Source organism: Aquarana catesbeiana, linkage group LG04 (assembly GCF_042186555.1).
Source record: "Aquarana catesbeiana isolate 2022-GZ linkage group LG04, ASM4218655v1, whole genome shotgun sequence".
Taxonomy (NCBI): Eukaryota; Metazoa; Chordata; class Amphibia; order Anura; family Ranidae; genus Aquarana; species Aquarana catesbeiana.
In genome coordinates, this window is record NC_133327.1 from 472,372,632 (window position 1) to 472,394,665 (window position 22,034).

At 42.4% G+C, this 22,034-nt stretch overlaps 1 protein-coding gene across 1 annotated transcript in view; it reads right to left on the bottom strand.

The window, feature by feature from the left end:
* Positions 1–22,034, bottom strand: part of LOC141140426 (protein unc-93 homolog A-like) — an 827,018-nt gene that overhangs the window by 406,137 nt on the left and 398,847 nt on the right. The window contains exon 4 of the mRNA XM_073627591.1: positions 13,016–13,144. Within this exon, the coding sequence (XP_073483692.1) occupies positions 13,016–13,144 (129 nt within the window). The remainder of the gene's footprint in view (positions 1–13,015; positions 13,145–22,034) is intronic.

The window sequence follows — 22,034 nt, forward strand, 5'->3', positions numbered from 1 at the left end:
GCCCACCTCTAGTGGTGGAGTAGAACGGTACAATCAGACAATTGTAAACATACTCAAGACATTTTTCAAGGAAACAGGAAAGGACTGGGATGTAAAGCTTCCCTTGGTGCTGATGGCCTTAAGGGCAACCCCGAATACGGTCACGAAAATATCACCCTTTGAACTCATGACCAGAAGGCGGATGGTCCTGCCCCAACACCTCTTGTACTGCACCACTGACCATAATTTGGTCAATGCCACCACAACTCACCAATACATAGAAGATTTACGGAAACACTTACTAAATGCGTTCTCCTTCACCCAGAGAAATATTGAAAGAGCCACAACTAGAGCTAAGACATACTATTATCTTAAGACCACCAAGAAGGAGTATAAAATTGGGGACAAGGTATATCTCTACAATTTTGCGAGGAACCAGGTAAAGGAACGGAAATTCCTGCCATCCTGGAAAGGTCCATTTAACATTGTTGACAGGATCTCCTCCGTGGCATATAAAGTGCATATCCCACGGAATGGGATCAGTGAGAGATGGGTGCACATCAATCAATTATGTGCTTGCCATGCCAAGTCCCAATTACAGTTGTTGGAGGACTAACCCTCCTTGGTGATCGAAAGGTCATGATTGGCAACCTCTAAATTAAAGATCAATAAAAAAGGTTACCTCACCTGAATATCAATATCTTTCTATATCCATGTGATACTCAAACTGTCTATTCCCTTGCAGTATGCGTGAGCCTAATGAGGTCCCTGCTGCCATCCAAACCAGTGATCGGAAGTGGTAATGACCGGGCATTAAACGGAAGGGTCCTTTTCAAGTCAGGCCAGTCTCATCGCCCGACCAGGACCTTCCTCTGAAATCTTCATTCCCCAAAATGCACCTGGAGTCACCTGAAACGATTGACAAAAAAGGCCCCGGATCCCTACAAAGTTACCGCCTATTAGTAAAGGCTACAAACAAACTTCTGATCATTGCCATGTTATGGAGTGAATTCCATGCACATTTCCCTTACATACCTGGAATGCAAAGGGGATTTTGTCATGGCAGGATACATAAAAAATTTCATAATTCATGAAACACTCAGCTAAGGAGTCGTCATACCAGAGGAGCGCCCCCATCAGAAAAGGTTGAGTGAATCATCCTCTCCAAGTGGAGGGTGGAGGTCAATACACAAACCTTATGTTGAAACAGTCACCTGAACAATAGTGCCCCTTTTCATGAAACCAAAAGATATTTACCTATTTTTGTTCTTCTCCTGAAACCACTTAAAACAAGAATAGAGAGAAACTGGTTCTTCAGACAATCAACTTATTGCGACGCAGAAATCAAAGATATTTAACTGTCCTTGTTGGGTAGATAAAAGGATAGACCCAACACTGCCATAAAAAGTTACACAGATACGTAACTGGATTGTTCTCACAGAGAAATCACCCTTATCTAACGGAACCCATTGTTTAGACTCTAGGAATTGTGTATACAGCTAAACTATTTAAATATTCATTGAGTCTGTCCAAAGTTCATTTCAAAACACTTTTAAGAAGACATTTGAAATTTGTGCTTTCAGCATTACTTTAAAATACCTCTATTTGATTATAAGTCACTTAAATTATATATTATATTCCAGGTCATAGATACAATTATGATTTTAGTGTCTACTGACCCAATGATAATTCTGTCGTAAGGTAAAAACATAAGATTTTGATGTAGAACAAACTAGAAGTAAGAATTATGTAACCATTTTATGTGATATTGATTCATCAAAATTATACCGAGCGTATTTTATATTGGACCGGTTACCAGAGTACTTAAATAATATATATATTCCAGCACCAATATACAAACATATACACATTATGAAAATAGAGCAAAATTATTTAACAGATAGTTCAGAACACATTTTTCTGTCCTCAGACATGCCTAGTGGTCGAAGGTGATATTATCTGAACTCACCGAGGTAAATCATTTGATTTTTCCAACCAATGAAAAAAAAGGCATACCTTCTGGGCTGAGCGTATTATAATTTTATGAGCTTATTGTCCCGGATGGTATAAAGTATGTGAGGTGCCATAGAGAGGGACCACAGACCCACACACTGACAGACATTCTCTGGACGAACACAAATTTGGTAATAAGCGACCACTCCCCATCTCGTTGGGCATTGCTGCTAGGACGAATCGAATATACATAATTTCCTTTAACCACTTAACAACCGGCCCATAGCCGAATGACGGCTGCAGGGTGGTTGCTTAACTCTGGGAGGACGTCATATGATGTCCTCCCGGAATTCCCCTCTCGCGCGCCCCCTGGGGCGCGCACCCGAGCACATCCGGGTCCTCTGGACCCGGCGCATCATGGATCCTGGTAAATGGCTGCTGATCGCGGCCGTTTACCATGTGATCGCGCCGTCAAATGACGGCGCGATCACATGTAAACAGACCGGCGTCATCTGATGACGCCGGTTCCTCTCCTCCCCTCCTGTGTACCGTGTGGAGAGGGGGATGGATGGATGGCTGCAGCGCTGTGGGCTGGATGTGTAGTGCCCACAGCGCTGCACAGAGACATCCATCCATCCATCTATGCTCAGCCATCCCTTCTGCTGTGCAATACTCTGCAAAGCCCCTATAATACTCTGCAAAGCCCCACATTACTCTGCAATACCCCCATAATACTCTGCAAAGCCCCACATTACTCTGCAATACCCCCATAATACTCTGCAAAGCCCCACATTACTCTGCAATACCCCCATAATACTCTGCAAAGCCCCACATTACTCTGCAATACCCCCACAATACTCTGCAAAGCCCCACATTACTCTGCAATACCCCATAATACTCTGCAAAGCCCCACATTACTCTGCAATACCCCCACAATACTCTGCAAAGCCCCACATTACTCTGCAATACCCCATAATACTCTGCAAAGCCCCACATTACTCTGCAATACCCCCACAATACTCTGCAAAGCCCCGCATTACCCTGCCATACCCCGCCATACCCCGCCATACCCCGCCATACCCAGCCATACCCAGCCATACCCAGCCATACCCAGCCATACCCAGCCATACCCAGCCATACCCAGCCACACTCCGCAATACCCCGCCATACCCTGCCATGCTGAGCCATGCTCGGCTGTACTCGGCCCCTGTATGTGGCCAAGCTGTGGAAGTCTCACACATGTGGTATCGCCGTACTCAGGAGGAGTAGGAGAATCTATTTCGGGGTGTCATTTTTGGTATGTACATGTAATGTGGTAGAAATATTGTATAAATGGACAACTTTGTGTTAAAAAAAAAAATGTGTTTTAACCACTTCCTGCCCGCCGGCCGTCATACAACGTCCTTGACTTTGTGCGGGGATATCTGAATGATGCCTGCAGCTACAGGTATCAGTCAGATATCAGCTTTTTCAGCCGGCGATTCCCTACACCATAAGAATGATCATAGCGGCTGTTCCACTGCTTGATTGTTCTTACGGGAGGCGAGAAGGGATGTCCCCCCCTCCCGCGCTTCTACCGACTCACAGCTACGATCGAAGCCAGGATCGTTTTTTTTTTTTTTTTTAATTTCAGGCTTCCCAGCCTAGAGGTGAGATGTGGGGTCTTATTGACCCCATATCTCACTGTAAAGAGGACCTGTCATGCCATATTCCTATTACAAGGATGTTTACATTCCTTGTAATAGGAATAAAAGTGGTCAAAATTTTTTTTTTTTGGAAAAAAGCATCAAACTAAAATAAATAAAGTAAAATGAACAATAAAAAAAAAAAAAAAAATTTTTAAAGTGCCCCTGTCCCTGTGTGCTCGCATGCAGAAGCGAACGCATACATAAGTCCCGCCCACATATAAAAAAACGGTGTTCAAACCACACACGTGAGGTATCGCTGCGATCGGTAGAGCGAGAGCAATAATTTTGGCCCTAGACCTCCTCTGTAACTCAAAACATGTAACCAGTAAAAAATTTTAAAGCGTCGCCTATGGGGATTTTTGAGTAGCAAAGTTTGGCGCCATTCCACAAGCGCGTGCAATTTTGAAGGGTGACATGTTGGGTATCTATTTACTTGGCGTAACTTCATCTTTCACATTATGCAAAAACATTGGGCTAACTTTACTGTTTTGGTTTTTGTAAAGCACAAAACAGTTTTTTTTCCAAAAAAAACGCGTTAAAAAAATTGCTGCGCAAATACCGTGCGAGATAAAAACGACCGCCATTGTATTCTCTAGGGTCTTTAATGTTTTGGGGTTCTAAGTAATTTTCTAGCTAATAAATGATGATTTTTACATGTAGGAGAGAAATGTCAGAATTGGCCTGGGTGCTCCAGAACGCCTGAAGGTGCTCCCCTGCATGTTGGGCCTCTGTATGTGGCCACGCTGTGTAAAAGTCTCACACATGTGGTATCACCATACTTGGGAGTAATAGCAGAATGTGTTTTGGGGTGTAATTTGTGGTATGCATATGCGGTCTGTGAGAAATACCCTGCTAATATGACAATTTTGTGGAAAAAAAAAAAGTAAAAAAAAAACCTTGATATTGCAAAGAATTGTGGGAAAAAATGACAACTTCAAAAAACTCACCATGCATCTTTCTAAATACCTTGGAATGTCTTCTTTCCAAAAAGGGGTCATTTGGGGGGTATTTGTACTTTTCTGGCATGTTAGGGTCTCAAGAAATTAGATAGGCCGTCACTACTTCAGGTGTGATCAATTTTCAGATATTCGCACCATAGCTTTTGGACTCTATAACTTTCAAAAAGACCAAATAATATCCACCGATTTGGGTTATTTTTACCAAAGATATGTAGCGGTATAAATTATGCCCAAAATATATGAAGAAAAATTACTAATTTGCAAAATATTATAACAGAAATGAAGAAAAATGTATTTTTTTACAGATTTTTCGGTCTTTTTTCTTTTACGGCGCAAAAAGTAAAGAACCCAGCAGTGATTAAATACCACCAAAAGAAAGCTCTATTTGTGTGAAAAAAAGGACAAAAATTTCATAAAGATACAGTGTTGCATGACTGAGTAATTGTCATTCAAAATGTGAGAGCACCAAAAGCTGAAAATTGGTCTGGTTAGGAAGGGGGTTTAAGTGCCCAGTTGTCAAGTGGTTAAACAGTGGTGAGATACTGACCATATAATCATTGATAATATTTTTCTCTTCCCAAAATTATAGGAATCATATTTTACTGTTTACATTTTATCTTATCCAATACTGTGTAAAGGGTAGTTTAGTATTTAATAATTGTCCCATGTTATTGGCCTTGTGCGTTGAAGCTGTTTGTGGGTGAAATTGAGATCAAACTATATGACAACAAATTTGGCTACTGTGGTCCCAGGGAATGTATTTATCGCCCCATTCAATCTGGTAGCTCTGTTAAAAATAATACACCTTCAAATTGATAATATCTATCTGTTGACTCCGCTGGTCAAACTTTGTATTCCTTCCGGCTGGAGAAATTCAGAGGATTGTTTTCCCGAGCGACAAGAGATATTATGTTTTTGAACCTAAGGCGCGATTACCGCAAATGTTTTTTTAACATAGTCATTTGGGCTACCCTTGGGTTATTTGTCAAATATTAAGGAAAATAGTTTTATTGCCATGTTGATATATTTGGTAGGGTGTATGAAATATTAAATCACCATAAAATCCGGTTCTGTATGAAGTTGTATAATTATACTTGTAAATTAATAAAAATGATTTACCTAATAATTTCATTGGGAGATATTTATACGTTGATAAGAATTCCCCATAGATTAACGAACTCAGGAAATTATTGTGGTATGTTACTGATTGTCTTGAACAAAGTTCACATTTTTACAGTAAGGTTGGAGGCACTGCGCAAAACACAAAAATTTTTATGTAATTCAAATTCCCCATATGTATTATTAAGATTCCATACCACACTCACAACAGCACGCATAAAAAAAGGGGATATACTGCAGAGATAAAACTATAATCCTGCCACTTTATAAAACTCTGGTTCGGCCGCATCTGGAGTATTCCGTCCAGTTCTGGTCACCAGTCTTCAGAAGTGATGTGCTGGAGCTGGAGAGAGTCCAACGAAGGGCAACTAAATTAATAAGGGGACTGGAGGACCTCAAATACGAGGAGCGACTACAAGCACTAAATTTATTCTTGCTGGAGAAAAGACGCTTAAGAGGGGACATGATGGCGATGTACAAATACCTCAATGGTGATCCCAGCATATTCAATCTCAGGGATAGGGATTGACCCGATGTTCGAGTCGAACATCGGGTGTTCGTTTGTTCGCTGAGCAAACAGGGCGCTTGGCGGGAAGTTCACCTGCCTCCGAGTGCCCCATCATGCACTGCGTTCTTGCAGTGCATTGATTTCTGCTGATTGGCCAAAGCATGCCCCTGACCTGTATGCTTAGCCAATCACAGCACAATGTACTGTGAGAGCCATTATTGGCCAATGGCAGGGTGCCTTTGCCCAATCATGGCTCAGGGGCTAAGTCCATGCCCCACACTATATAAGGCTGCTTACACAGCAGCCTTGTATAGCATGTTGGTGGAGATTAGGAAGGTTAGTTAGTGGATGGTGCTTTCAGTTAGTTTAGTGCAGTCAGTGTAGTGTGATATCATAGTGTAGTGTGAATAACACTGTAGTGTGAATAACAGAGTGTAGTGTTGTAAATAACACAGTGTAGTTATGAGATTGTAGTGTTGTGAAAAACAGTGTTGTGGTGCTGAAGTGAACTGAAGGGTTGGTGTGTACAATACCTCTGTGCCACCCCACTTATCCCATTTTTGTTTCATTAACCACTTGCTGACTGCGGTCAACTAATTTTGGGAGAGCGTACAATGATGTCCTTCCAGAACCGCGCTTCCCGCACGCCCCCTTGGGCCGCACCCAGGAATGTCTGTGACCGGCGGGTCCTCCGGACCTGGCGTTTCACAGATCGAGGTAAAGGGCCAATGGCAGTGGCCCTTTGCCACGTGAACGCTGCATCCAATGATGGAGCGATCACTTGTCAACAAACCGGAGCATGTCTGGTTCAGCTCTTCCCCTCTCCTAACACTGATCGGTAGTGTGTGAGGAGAGGAGGGAGCCGGTGCAACAGCGCTTGTGGGCTGGATCTGAAGTGCCCACAGCGCTGATCTGTGCCCATCCATGGCTCATCATGGCCATTCATGGCTCATTCATGCTTATCCACGGCTCATCCATTCCCATCCATGCTCATCCATGCCCATCCATTGCTCATCCATACACATACACAAGGCATACACACATACACACATGCCCTTCCATGGTTCATTTGTGCTCATCCGTGCCCACCCATGCCTCATTCATGTCACATCAGTGCTCATCCGTGCCCACCCATGCCTCATTCGTGCCACTTCAGTGCTCATCCATGCCCATCCATACTACATCAGTGCTCATCCATGCCACATCAGTGCTCATTAGGGATGAGCCGAACAGCCCCCTGTTCGATTCGAACCAGAACTTTCAAACATCGGGAAAGTTTGGAACCGAATAACGAACCCTATTGAAGTCTATGGGACTCGAACGTGAAAAATCAAGTGCCCATTTTGAAGGCTTATATGCAAATAACTGGGCATACAATGGTTATGGGGGTCTGGGTACTGCCCTGGGGGACATGTATCAATGAAAACAAGTTTCTAAAAAACATAATTTTTAAATGAGCAATGATTTATTGATGCTTAAAGTGGTTGTAAACCCTGGTTAAAAAAAAAACCAAAAACCTGCAAGACAAAGGCATAATGAGCTAGTATGCATAGCATACAAGCTCATTATGAATTACTTACCCAAGAATGAAGCCCACACAGCCATCCTCGTCTCCCCCTCCAGCCGGCGACATCTCTCCCGGGGGTTACTTCCGGCTATTGCGGCTCCGGCGCTGTGATTGGCCAGAGCCGAGATGACGTCTCTCCTGCGCATGCGCGCGGGAGCTACCGGTAGCGGCACATAGACTGAAGCAACGGCACACACAGTATCTCACAAAAGTGAGTACACCCCTCCCATTTTTGTAAATATTTTATTATATCTTTTCATGTGACACTGAAGAAATTACACTTTGCTACAATGTAAAGTAGTGAGTATACAGCTTGTATAACAGTGTGAATTTGCTGTCCCCTCAAAATAACTCAACATAAACCGCTGGCAACAAAAGTGAGTACTTAGTGAAAATATCCAAATTGGGCCCAATTAGCCATTTTCCCTCCCTAGTGTCATGTGACTCGTTAGTGTAACAAAGGTCTCAGGTGTGAATGGGGAGCAGGTGTGTTAAATTTGGTGTTATCACTCTCACTCTCTCATACTGGTCACTGGAAGTTCAACATGACACCTTATGGCAAAAAACTCTCTGGGGATCTGAAAAAAGATGGCCTAGGCTATAAGAAAATTGACAAGACCCTAAAACTGAGCTGCAGCACGGTGGCCAAGACCATACAGCAGTTTAACTGGACAGGTTCCACTCAGAAAAGGCCTTGCCATGGTCGACCAAAGAATTGGAGTGCACATGCTCAGTGTCATATCCAGAGGTTGACTTTGGGAAATAGACGTATGAGTGCTGCCAGCATTGCAGAGGTTGTAGGGGTGGGGGGTCAGCCTGTCAGTGCTCAGATCATATGTCACACACTGCATTAGATGGTCTGCATGGCTGTCGTCCCAGAAAGAAGCTATTCTAAAGATGATGCACAAGAAAGCCTGCAAACAGTTTGCTGAAGACAAGCAGACTAAGGACATGGATTACTGGAACCATGTCCTGTGGTCTGATGAGACCAATATAAACTTATTTGGTTCAGATGGTGTCAATTGTGTGTGGCGGTAACCAGGTGAGGAGTACAAAGACAAGTGTGTCTTGCCTACAGTCAAGCCATTGAACAACAAGCGCTATACTTACTGCCCAAATGTGAGTGGAATATAGTTAGTATATAAACCCTTGTTATCTGTACCATTGCGCAATGATGCGGTTTTTATCCTTTGCATGTGGATCATCATATAACATATGAATCATCATTCAAAGTATGAATCTGAATGGAATAACAAGCAAGTCTAATAATATCTGAATGGACAGTCTATGCAGGACTGACACTGAATAACGAATAGCATGGTTTTTGTGTGTTCATTGTGCACACTGTGTATATATAGGGGTTTTGTGATCCCCCTTTTTTGGTGTGTCATTTCACATTTATTTATTTATCTATTGATTTTACATCACTATTGATCATTTAATATTTAACCTTATGCACCAAATATCTAGCAGGGTGGGAAGCTGATAACGAGCGCACCATCATTTATTTTTATTTTGATTCCTATTACAAGGGATGTTTACATTCCTTGTAATAGGAATAAAAGTGATCAAAAAAAAATGTAAACGAAAGTATAAAAATAAAAAAAGTAAAATAGAAATAAAATAATTTAAAATGCCCCTGTCCCCGGTAGCTCGCACTCAGAACCAAACGCAGACGTAAGTCCCGCCCACATATGTAAACACTGTTCAAACCACACATGTGAGGTATCGCCGCGTGCATTAGAGCATGAGCAACAATTTTAGCACTAGACCTCCTCTGTAACTCTAAACATGTAACCTGTAAACATTTTTAAAGCATCGCCTATGGAGATTTTTAAGTACCGAAGTTTGGCGTCATTCCATGAATGTGCGCAATGTTAAAGCGTGACATGTTGGGTATCTATTTACTTGGCATAACATCATCTTTCAAATTATATAAAAAATTGGGCTAACTTTACTGTTTTGTTATTTTTTAAATCATATGAGTTTTTTTTTCCTAAAAAAAGCGCATTTGAAAAATTGTTGCACAAATACCATGCGAGATAAAAAGTTGCAATGACCGCCATTTTATTCCCTAGGGTGTCTGCTAAAAAAAATATGTAACGTTTGGGGGTTCTGAGTAATTTTCTAGCAAAAAAATTATGATTTTTACATGTAGGAGAGAAGTGCCAGAATAGGCCCTGTATGGAAGTGGTTAAAGTGAAAGTATAAAAATGAAAAATTAATTTCAATATAGTGCCTGGGGGGTCCACTTAGTCCACCTGTAAAGTGGTACATCTGTACTGTGTATAGAAGCTGCTGCAGCAATAATTGCATTTATAAAGCCCAAAAAATTACATTTTCCCTGCAAGCTTTCTTTATTTTGTAAGCAATGGCTTGGGGAGCCAGTCTGTATCATGAGGCCACAATGTAGTGCACGGGGAACAAGACTAGAGATTTTTTGGATAAATTCTGGTGTCTCTACCACGGACTTTGGATTTCTACTTCTGTAACAGGTGCGTAAAAATTTTTCTTTGGGTGTCAGTGGCGCCTTCACACCGTAACCCTATAGAGGTACTCTTGATGAAAGCAGGAATTGGCCTTGCTGTCAAAAATTGTAATGATATGCACCTGTCAAACAGGTGTGTAAAAATTGTGCCCATGAAACCTACACCAAAAACATTCTTCCATCAACACCCACAACACTAGGCAGCCTAGAAGTCCTGCAAAGATTCCACATCCCAAAAACACTTAATCGGTGACATCGGCATTAGGGGCTTCATAGCTGCTGGTAATCCAGGACTGATTCACTTTGATAAAAGTCAGACAGTATACGGAGTCTGTTGACAGACACATTCTTTGATCAGTAACAAAACCCTCAGCAGCCCACTGACTGAATGCACATTCGGAAAGCACGCTGGATGCAAGGCAGCCCAGCAGCTCAATAGCATAATGGGCAAGTTCTGGCCAGTGGTCTATTCTTATGACCCAGTAAGCCAGTGGATCATCGACTGGAAAGTTCTCCATCTCTGTTTTTGCCCCTAGAAAATCGTCCACCATGTGATGCAGACGCTGCCGATGGGATGTGAAAGCTGACAGCCGTGGGCGGCAAGGACTAAAAAAATTCTAAAATGCATCACTTAGGCGGCCACCTTCTCCACCGCTCCTCTCTTGACCAACAGAAGCCTACATTTTCCATGACACTGCAACCTACCAGAGTCTTGAAAAGCGTTTGATAAACTCCTCTTTAAGGTGTCCTCAAGAGATTTCATCTTCTGCACTCTCCTTGGGGACAGGATAAGTTCTGAGACTTTCCCCTTATACCAGTGGTCAAGGAGGGTTGCCAACCAATAGGGATCCTTTTCCTTTACACTGTGTATTCTTGGGTCCTTTCTAAGGCTTTGAAGCATGAGGGAGCCCATGCACCACAAATTTGCAGAGGCATGAGAAGCAGACTCCTTGGGGTCACTGAGGATTATAGTATCTCCTCCCTGCCACGTACTACTATGGGTTCTGCAGATGAAAAACCATCTCTTACTGTTTGATGTATGTCTTACTCTGCTTCAATGCCTCCGAAACTGCCAGAATCCTCCTCCTCCTCCTCTCTCTCTCTCGTGTGTTCTCTGGCATAGGAACAATGTCTGCATAAAGTGGGCCTTGAGAGGAAAGGAAGTCCTCTCTTTTCGTCCCGCTGCTCTGCCTCGATTGCCCTGTCCATAATGCCACACAGAGTCTGCTCCAGCAGGAACACAACAGGGACTGTGTCACTGATGCATGCATTGTCGTGACAATGCATGCATCAGTGACACAATCCCTGATCACCATCCTTGTGGCCTCCTCAAATGATGACAGTACAGTGCATGCATCCTTTATGAGCAGCCATTGGCATGGGAAAAAAAAGCCGGGCTGGCCTGAGCCTGTCGTTGTGCTATACTCACACAGGTACTTGTGCAGCAGCTACAGCATTGCCAAAGTCGGGTTCCACCTGGTGGGCATGTCACAAATCAGGCGGTTAGGTGGAATTCCCGCTGAATTTTGGCCAACCGAGCACTGGCTGTGTATGACCACCTAAAATGTCTACACACTCTTCTGGCCTGCTTTAGCAGATCTTCCAACCCTGGGTACCTATTTAGGAAACGCTGCGCCACCAAATTGAGGACATGTGCCAGATATGGCACATGTGTCATCTTTCCCTGTCTAAGGGCGGACAGGAGGTTTGTGCCATTATCACACACAACCATTCCTGGCTCCAGCTGGCGTGGTGTGAACCACCTCTGGGCCTGTCCCTGCAGAGCTGCAAGAATCTCTGCTCCGGTGTGGTTCCTGTTCCCTGGACACACCAACGCTCACACTCACAATGTTGGTGCCGTGGAGAGGAGGGGGAGAGAACGGAGGCTTCGGGCGGCTGCATCGCTGGATCGTGGGACAGGTGAGTGGCTGTTTATTAAAAGTCAGGAGCTATACTTTTTGTAGCTGCTGACTTTTAATAAACTAAAAAACCAGTGGAACTCCGCTTTAAGAATGACTTTGTCCTCTACAAATCCCCCTTTTCTTATATGATCTACATATATGGAGCATATAATTTTTCTTTTCATAATTGCTTCTGAAAATACATATGCCCTAAGGACATACATAGGCCCTGAATGCACAGGGAAAGTTTCTGCAGAAAATACAAGCCTTGATGGATGATCTAAGAATTTATTCCACATAAGCACATATTGACTTGTTGTCACCTGGGTCCTTCTATCCAGTGAGTTGTCATTCACACAAGGTGTGGTGAAGAATGTGATATGATGAAGTAAGATGACATGTCACACTCATGATGGTGCAATATTGTTAGGTTTATACAGTATATTTAACATATATATTGATATCCATTTGTCTCATGAGTTTTCCTTAGTGAAGGCTATGATGATTACACTGATTGGAGACCAAGAAGTCTCACTTTTTAACTCTGCAATTTGTATAATATTGTTAAAAGACTTGTATAATATTGTTAAAAGACTTTTATATTGGTTCTTTTGCAAGCTACTGTGAATAATTTTGACCTTTTATGATTTTTTTTTTACATTTATGTTTGGATTGTTACTTTTGCATTTACTTAGTAAGATATGTAAGCACGAGGGAAGTCTAATGTGCAGGTAACAAGTTGTTAGTATCTTGTTTAACAGTCAAACACTATATAGTTGATTTGTGCCTTCTATAGTTCCATTATAATTGATTTTTAAATAATTTTACCAGTTATAGTAGAAAAATTACATACCAGTATATGAGCCTAGGAGAATATAAATGACAGTGTTGGATGGGCGACCAGCTGTATTATTACCAGATTGTGTCCACTCAGCTGGGCAGTCTCCTGCTCCACAAATTGTTTGATTTGGAGCATCAATTCCTGTAGGAAAAAAAATTGTGTTAAATAAACAGGACACGTTTATAACATTATATGATACTTTAATTTAGTGCACAGGATGTTACAAGAACAAAGGATGTCTGACAGGATTATTAAGTAGTTTTCTGTACTTGCACAAAATTTACTGTGGCCTCAAAAAAAGAAAAATAATGCAGCTGCCATATCTAAGGACTGGTAAGCTGTAATATACAATATATGTACAGTTTTTGTTCTTGTGTGCACAAAAAAACTCACACTACTATCTCAAAATCCTGAATCATCCCCTATCTCCTTATCTCCAATTTTTCAAAAAAAAAGGTTCAGTAGGAATTGGCCTGCATCAGGACATTTTTGTGTCAATGAGAACAGACAGGCGTTTTACTGCCTAAAATTTGATTTGATTCAGATGCAAGTACATAAACAGAGAATATGACAAATTTTGGAGGCAAAAGGCAATTGTCTTCCTGCCACTTGATTGGGCTGAGATGCCTCAGTTGGAACCAGCATTATATTTTTGCGGGCTTTTAACACGCGGGATTTACCGCTATTGCTTGGTCCATTATCACTATCTCTGTACCAACTAGCTGATCATTGGTTGGGGACAAAGGCTCCTATTTTATTGGTTGGGGGATTTTCCATTTTTAAGTTTTGGTACCAGCTGATCCCTCTTTGCCCTATCACCAGCCCAATTGTCATGTGATTAGTATCTATATATGTTTTAGCAGTGTAAGGGATGAGTTTGATGCCCCAGTTGAAGTCTAATTGGACGAAACATGTCGGGCGAGCTACACTCTTCCCTACACTTTATTTCAATCCACGTGATCATGTTTTTAATTGCTTTGTTTATTGGTGTGACCCAATAAATATACTTTTTTTGATCTGCACTATTGGCGCATTTCAATTTTTGTGCCCCCCCATATCCCTGGGATTTCCTACGAGATTTGGATACTTTCATCTTCCCTTCATGGTTCCTCTGGATTGATGGTCATCACCCTGACCGGTGGAGCGGAGAGGGGATGTTCCTTGAGATCCAGGGCTCCCTTCCTGACAACCTCCTATCCGGATCTCTAAGCCGGTTTGATTCGGTGTCACTGGCATCTGAATCTACCTGTTTCGGTAAGAGTATTCCATCTATTTCCAATCGAGATTTTCATGCCGATGAATCACAGACCCGAAGATTTTCCAGTCACATTGAATTAACATTCACGCTCTATTTTGGGACTTTTTCACTCACCCACATTTATGTCTCAGTTTATTATACACTTGAGTCACTGAACTTTAGATATTTATTTTGCTTTTTACATTTCAGTGGGTTGCATCCACTGACTACTACATTATTTGTTCACATTTTGATTGTCTGTTTGAGCGCTACATTTATATTTCAGCACGTTTTAAATAGTGGTCGTATTTGTGTGTAGCAGCTGCACTATTATATAGGGATAGCACAGTGTTATTTACATTTTCACTTGGGCATGATAAAAATTGAGGAGTGGCATCTGAGATGCAGTTACAATGGAATTGATCAGCGACAGGACAGTACCCAAGCAGCTAGAATAGATGCAATTTCCAAGATGTAAGGAAGGTGTTTACTTGCAATAGAAATTAGATTGGAGTGTGAGATACAGTAGCAGAAGGACAGCACGTTAGCAGCAAAAATAGGTCAAAATTTAGAGACACAAAGCAGTTATTTTCCTTCAATAAAAATTAGAGCACAGCATTTGAATTACAGTTGGCAACGAAATTGGTCAACTACAAGACAGTATAGGAGCGGCTAGAATTTGGGATAGACAAGGACTACAATAAAAATATGTAGCATCTAAAATAAACTTTCAAAATTTGACTAGCTACAGGATAGTACAAGAGTAGGTAGAATAGGTCCAATTTCAGATAGACAAGACATGTGTTTAGCTACAAAGAAACTTAGTGTAGTATCAGAGATACAGTAGTGAAAAATCAACCAACGACTGGACAGTACAACAGAATTTGGAATAGGTCCAATTTCAGAGAGACAAGGCAGGAATACCTACAATAAAACTGAAATACAGCTGTACAAAAAAAATTCCAGTGATACATGATACATGTCCCCTTGGGCAGGACCCGGGTCCCCAAACACTTTTTATATAAATAACTTGCATATAAGCCTTTAAAATGAACACTTTTGATTATTCATGTTCGTGTCCCATAGACTTTAATGGTGTTTGTGTGTTCTGACGAATTTTTTGCCTGTTCGGTATGCTCTGGTGCGAACCGAACAGGGGGGTGTTCGGCTCATCCCTATACGTGAGGTTATTGAGGGAGTGGGTCGAGAGATAGATCTGGGTGTCGTCAGAATAGAGGTGGTATTGGAAGCAGTGGAAGAACAGAAAGAGGAGCGGAGGAGATGGTGTTGTATGTGACACTGAAAGTGCACTGAGATAGGTAGGAGAAGAACCAGGAAAGAGCAGAGTCACAGAGGCCAAGACGTGGAGTTTATTGAGGAGGAGTGGGTGGTCAACTGTGTCAAAGGCAGCAGAAAGGTCCAAGAGTATGAATATGAAGTAATGGCCATTGCTTTTAGCAGTTAGTAGGTTGTTGATGAGTTTTAGTTGGACAGGTTCAGTGGAATGTTGTGGGTTCAAGCCAGACTGTAAAGGATCGAGAAGGTTGTTGTCAGTGAGGTAGCAACTCATACGGTTGTGGACAAGGCATTCAAGAAATGTGGAGGCAAATGGGAGCAGGAAGATGAGTCTCAAGGTTTGTTTGTTTTTTTCATTCAATCAGTGAGCTGAAAAAAACAAACAGATTCCTCCATCCACACAAATGACATGCACCAGGACATTGTATTCTAATGCCCCGTACACACGGTCGGACATTGATCGGACATTCTGACAACAAAATCCTAGGATTTTTTCCGACGGATGTTGGCTCAAACTTGTCTTGCATACACACGGTCACACAAAGTTGTCGGAAAATCCAATCATTCTGAACGTGGTGACGTAAAACACATATGTTGGGACTATAAATCGGGCAGTAGCCAATAGCTTTCATCTCTTTATTTATTCTGAGCATGCGTGGCACTTTGTGCATGGGATTTGTGTACACACGATCGGAAATTCCGACAACGGATTTTGTTGTCGGAAAATTTTATAGCCTGCTCTCAAACTTTGTGTGTCGGAAAATCCGATGGAAAATGTGTGATGGAGCCTACACACGGTCGGAATTTCAGACAACAAGGTCCTATCACACATTTTCCGTCGGAAAATCTGACCGTGTGTACGGGGCATTAACAGTGGGACTGTCAAAATACGACAGATGTCAATCTAACCATCCACCTGTAGAACCGATCAAAATTTGTCCTGTTTCTACTTAACTGGCAGAATTTTGATCCATCTCTGGCCACTGGCCAGCTTTACAGGGCAGTATGTAAGTGTATGCACAATGGACAGTATAAGTAATGTATACCATTTAATGTAATATGATGCTAAAATGGGACATATTGTTTGTGCCAGTCTAAGCACCCAACAATACCAATAATATCATATTCTGACAGACCAAAGACAATGAAAAATAGGACACATCAAGTTCTTTCCCAAAAATGCCATATCTGTAACACCAATGACCCCGCTAACACCAATTTCCCCAATCATAACCTCACCAAACACAAACGCTCCTTTCTCACATCTTGCATTTCTCCTAGAGGTACTGGAGGTCACTGGAATCTTAGAAATCCCAGAAATCCCAGGGATCCTGTATGCACTGGAAGTGTAATTACTGTAACATTCCACCACCCCCATCTTATGGACAAGCCTCTGTATGCCCTCAGGGAAAAGTTTTTCTGGAGGTGAACAAGGAAAGATATTATTAGTCAAGATGTGTGGACATGACTTGCCGGCTCCCAAGAGTTTTCTTCTGTGCCAAACCCTTTCCTGGAGGTCTTTGGTGGCAAACATCTTGTCCTTAATGCACAAGTAGGTAATTGGTTCAGCAGACCTCTGCAGAGGATGGGTAGGTCTTGGTTGTTTCCTTTTCCTGAGATAATAACCTAGGCAAGATCATTAAAACATTTTTGGCAGGATGGTATCAGGTGGAACTGGAACAGAATTGCCAGGGAACATACACAACATGGTGTCAGGCTTCATGATTGTGGATTAGCAATTGGACAGTAGGCTTTCTTTATCTACTAAGGTTCTATGTCAGTAGAAGATCTGACAGACTTCTTGAAGCCTTTTTGTTGCTCCACAATTCCAGAGGGAGTGAGTGGGCGGGCAGATTACATATGAAACAAAATAAAATAAAATGTATTTTTATTTCATAAGAATAAATGCCGCATACACACGAGCGGACTTTCCGGCAGACTTGGTCCTGTGGACCGGGCTCTGTCAGACAGTTCGATCGTGTGTGGGCTCCAGCTGACTTTTTTTTCCCAAAAGTCCGACAGACCTAGAAATAAAACATGTTTCAAATCTATCCGACGGACTCGAGTCCGGTCGAAAAATCCGCTCCTCTGTGTGCTAGTCCGACGAACTAAAACCGACGCTAGGGCAGCTATTGACTACTGGCTATCAACTTCCTTATTTTAGTCTTCACGTACGAATCCGTCGGACTTTGGTGTGATCATGTGTAGGCAAGTCCGTTCATCCGGAAAGTCCGTTGGAAGTCCGTCGAAAGTCCGTCGGATAGTCCGTCGGACCAGTCCGGTTGAAAAGTCCGCTCGTGTGTACGCGGCATAACAAATGGAACAGTTATTAGGACAAAGGTGAAGCTTTTGCAGCACAGTTAATAAGCCTGTATGGGCAGGATGGAATTCAAGAGAAACTGAACAGGCATTTAGCATTAGAAAAAAAAAATTTTTTTTGGATACCGACAGATACCGATGATGGAAATAGCATACAGGTTTTCACAACTAAAAACCCTATTGCAGTTTCTAAATTTCTGAGAGCTTAAACAGTCATTTAGGAGCCATAAAAAATATTAGTGTCTTTTTTTGAACACAGAAAAAAGCATACAGGTTTGCACCATGGCTAAAAAAAGACCGTTTAGACAGGCCACAGTTTTTAAGGAACTTGAGCAGAAATTTAGCATCCATAAAAAATATATTAGCGTCTTTTTTTTAACAGTGGCAATGGAAATCGAATACAGGTTTGCATCAAAGCTCAAAAAGAGTGACCCACAGGGGCTGTGCAGTGCAAAAGATGACAGCCACAGGTAACGTGGAAGCTTATATGGCAATGTTTGAGCAGATTGCATAAAGGGAAGGTCTGCCTGAGGAAGACTGGGTGGATGTGCTGGCTCCTTTCCTGACTGCAGATCCCCAACAGGCATATTGTGATTTGGCCTCAGCATGGGACTATAACCTACTAAAGGCAGAAATCCTAGCCAGGCTGGGAGTGACTGTTGCTTTAAGGGAGAGCAGAGTTCATGGCTGGCGCTTTGACAGGGCTAAGCTTGCCCATGCGTAGCTGTATCATCTAATGCACCTATTCCAGGATTGGCTGAAACCTGAGGAAATGACATCCGCTAAGATTGTGGAGCAAGTTGCCCTAGATCGGTTTCTGCACGGTCTTCCTAAGGAGCTACATTGATGCGTGGCTCAGTGGCCAGTTCTTGGATGAGATGGCTGTCACAGTCAAATGATACAGCTGTGCGGAAAGCTTATGTGAGCACCTTTCTACAACCAGAGAGCTGGGCCAGACCAAGGAGGCGTGTTCCAGAGCGAAGATGGCACCTGTTGAACGCATGGTGTCTGCTCGGGTGCCTGGGTCCCCCCAAAAATCCATACCAGACCCTTATCCAAGCATGCAACCTGGCAGGCCGCAGGAAAAGAGGGGGGGACGAGAGAGTGGCCCCCCCTCCTGAACCGTACCAGGCCACATGCCCTCAACATTGGGAGGGTGCTTTGGGGTAGCCCCCCAAAACACCTTGTCCCCATGTTGATGAGGACAAAGGCCTCATCCCCACAACCCTGGCCGGTGGTTGTTTGGGTCTGCGGGCGGGGGGCTTATCGGAATCTGGAAGCCCCCTTTAACAAGGGACCCCCAGATCCCGGCCCTCCCCCCTGTGTGAAATGGTAAGGGGGTACTTCACTAAAAAACTGTCAAAAATGTTAAAAATGACAAGAGTTTTTGACAATTCCTTTAATTAAATGCTTCTTCCATCTTCTATCTTCCTTCGGTTTCTTCCTCCATCTTCTGGTTCTTCCTCCGGTGTTCTCATCCGGCATCCCCGGCCAAAATTAAAAACCGGAAAGGCCTGGCATGGAATTTAGTGGGACCCCCCACCCTATTTTTTTTTTTTTTAATTTTGGTTCGGGGTTCTCCTGTGGGGAATTCCCATGCCGTTTTTATCAATGAACTTCTATGTGTATTGTCGGCCCGGCAATGCATTATAGCCGCGAGTAGTTTTAAATGACTTTTTTTCCTCTGAAATGTCATTTTGCTGTCAGACTGTTCTAAACATGGGAAACAGGCGCACCTTTACAGGCATACTATAGACACCCCCCAGGTACGAAATTTAAAGGGATATTACACTTTTATTGTTTCACTTTAAGCATTATTAAAATCACTGCTCCCGAAAAAACGGCCATTTTTAAAACTTTTTTTTTGCAATGATCCATGTCCCCTGGGGCAGGACCCAGGTCCCCAAACACTTTTTATGACAATAACTTGCATAGAAGCCTTTAAAATTAGCACTTTTGATTTTGATTCATGTTCGTGTCCCATAGACTTTAACGGTGTTCGCGTGTTCAAACAAATTATTTGCCTGTTCGCATGTTCTGATGCGAACTGAACAGGGGGGTGTTCGGTTCAACCCTGGTGAAGCTTATTAAACAGACAATAGCAGGTGATCTCAGCAGCAGACTGTCTGGCTCCAGAAGCCAATGTGGCCAGCTCTTTCAATTAAGATGTATAGTTCAGAATTAAAAAACTAAGAATAGTTTTTGGGCAAATCCAAGAAAACCGTCTCTCAAAAAGAGGAATATAGCAATAAAAAATAACAGGGTGAATGTGGGCAGAAAAGGTCCCTGCAGGCAGTGTCCGTGACACCACTATGCAGAGATGTGAATGGGGCTTGACAGCTGAGTGTTTCTGTCCACTCCCTTCTATGTACTTGTATAAAGATGGCCATACACTATGCAATCTGATTGTATATTGTGTATTTAGTGAGAACGGTGATCACTGATTGATTGCATTTCATTTAAAAATTGTGCATCTGGGAGTTGGTGGATAGATGATGCAGGGTGTGTGCTAATGAGGTCAGCTGGTCAACTCCTTCCTGTGTCATAACCTATAGTCTGATCAGGAAGTAAGACATTACAAATGGATACATCTGGAAACATGGATGATGACGAGTGTCTGCAGATTTAATGGAAAGCGTTGATCTTTTTGCACAAAAAGTACATGAATGCTATCTTGGTACATAGGGGAGCTGGAATTTAGGGGGAAAAAAAGTGAACAAAGGTGAACTTACCCTTTAAGGGGAACCCTATGACAGAATACAAAAAAAATGGCATACCCAAAAGTTACAGCGTCTACAAAATAGGCAAAAGATTTAGGGACTTTTTTTATTGTTTTTAATGGTAATGGTGGTGATCTGCGATTTTTAGCGTGACTTCGACATTGCGGCGGACAAATCTGACCCTGAATTACACTTTTTGGGGTCCAGTGACACCAATACAGTGCTATAAAAATGCACTGATCACTGTATAAAGGGCACTGGTAGGGAAGAGGTTAACTGTGTTCCATTTAGATTGACAGATCCCTGCTCTGGCTCTCTTTCCCATGATCGTGAGTGGCCGGCGGACACCGAGTCTGCCGGACCCGCGGGCGAGCTCCCGCACCTGCAAAAGCTAGTACACGAATCGACGTACCAGTACGTCGATTCGCGCAGCTGAGCCATCTTGCTGCAGTATAACTGCGGCAGAAGGTCGGCAACTGGTTAACCGCTTACCGACGGTTTTACGGCGATATACATCTGCAGAATGGCTCTGTTGGGTGACACCCCATATGGGTACGTTGTGCCCTTTAAGAGCCGGCAGGGGATCCGATGTGCGTGGCCTTCGCTCTCCATGCGTCATTGTGGGCACGAGAGCCAGCACGGGGATTTTTGTGTGTAAACACACAAATCCCTGTTCTGTTAGTTAAGTAGGAACAACGATATGTCTCCTCCCCCAGTCAGTCCTATCCCCATACAGTTAGAACACACCTAGGGAACACACATTTAACCCCTTGATTGCCCCCTAGTGTTAACCCCTTCCCTACCAGTGACATTTACACACTAAGTGCTTTTTATAGCTCTGATCGCTGTATAAATCTCAATCGCCTCAAAAATGTGACAAAAGTGTCCCATCTGTCCACCGCAATGTCGCAGTACCGCTAAAAATCGCAGATCACCGCCATTACTAGTAAAAAAAAAAAAATAATAACAAAAATGCCATAAAAAAGCCATAAATCTTTCCCATAGTTTGTAGACGCTATAACTTTTGTTCAAACCAATCAATATATGCTTATTGTAATTTTTTTTTAACCAAAATTATGTAGAATATATATTGGTGTAAACCGATGAAGAAATTTGTTTTTTAAAAACATTTTTGGGGATATTTATTATAGTAAAAAGTAAAAAATATTGCTTCTTGTTTAAAATTGTCGTTCTTTTTTGTTTATAGCGCAAAAAAATTAAATTTATGGGAAAAAAAGGACGCAAATTTTGTTTGGGTACAGTTTTGCATGACTGCGCAATTGTCAGTTAAAGTGAAGCAATGCAAAATTGTAAAAACTGCTCTGGTCAGGAAGGGGTAAAATCTTTCAGGGCTGAAGTGGTTAAAAAAGAAAAAAAAATGTAATGTAATTTCACCGTCCATCACGCCACCCATCGAACCTGAAAAATAGCAAAAAGTGAAAACGCTCCACCTCCATGG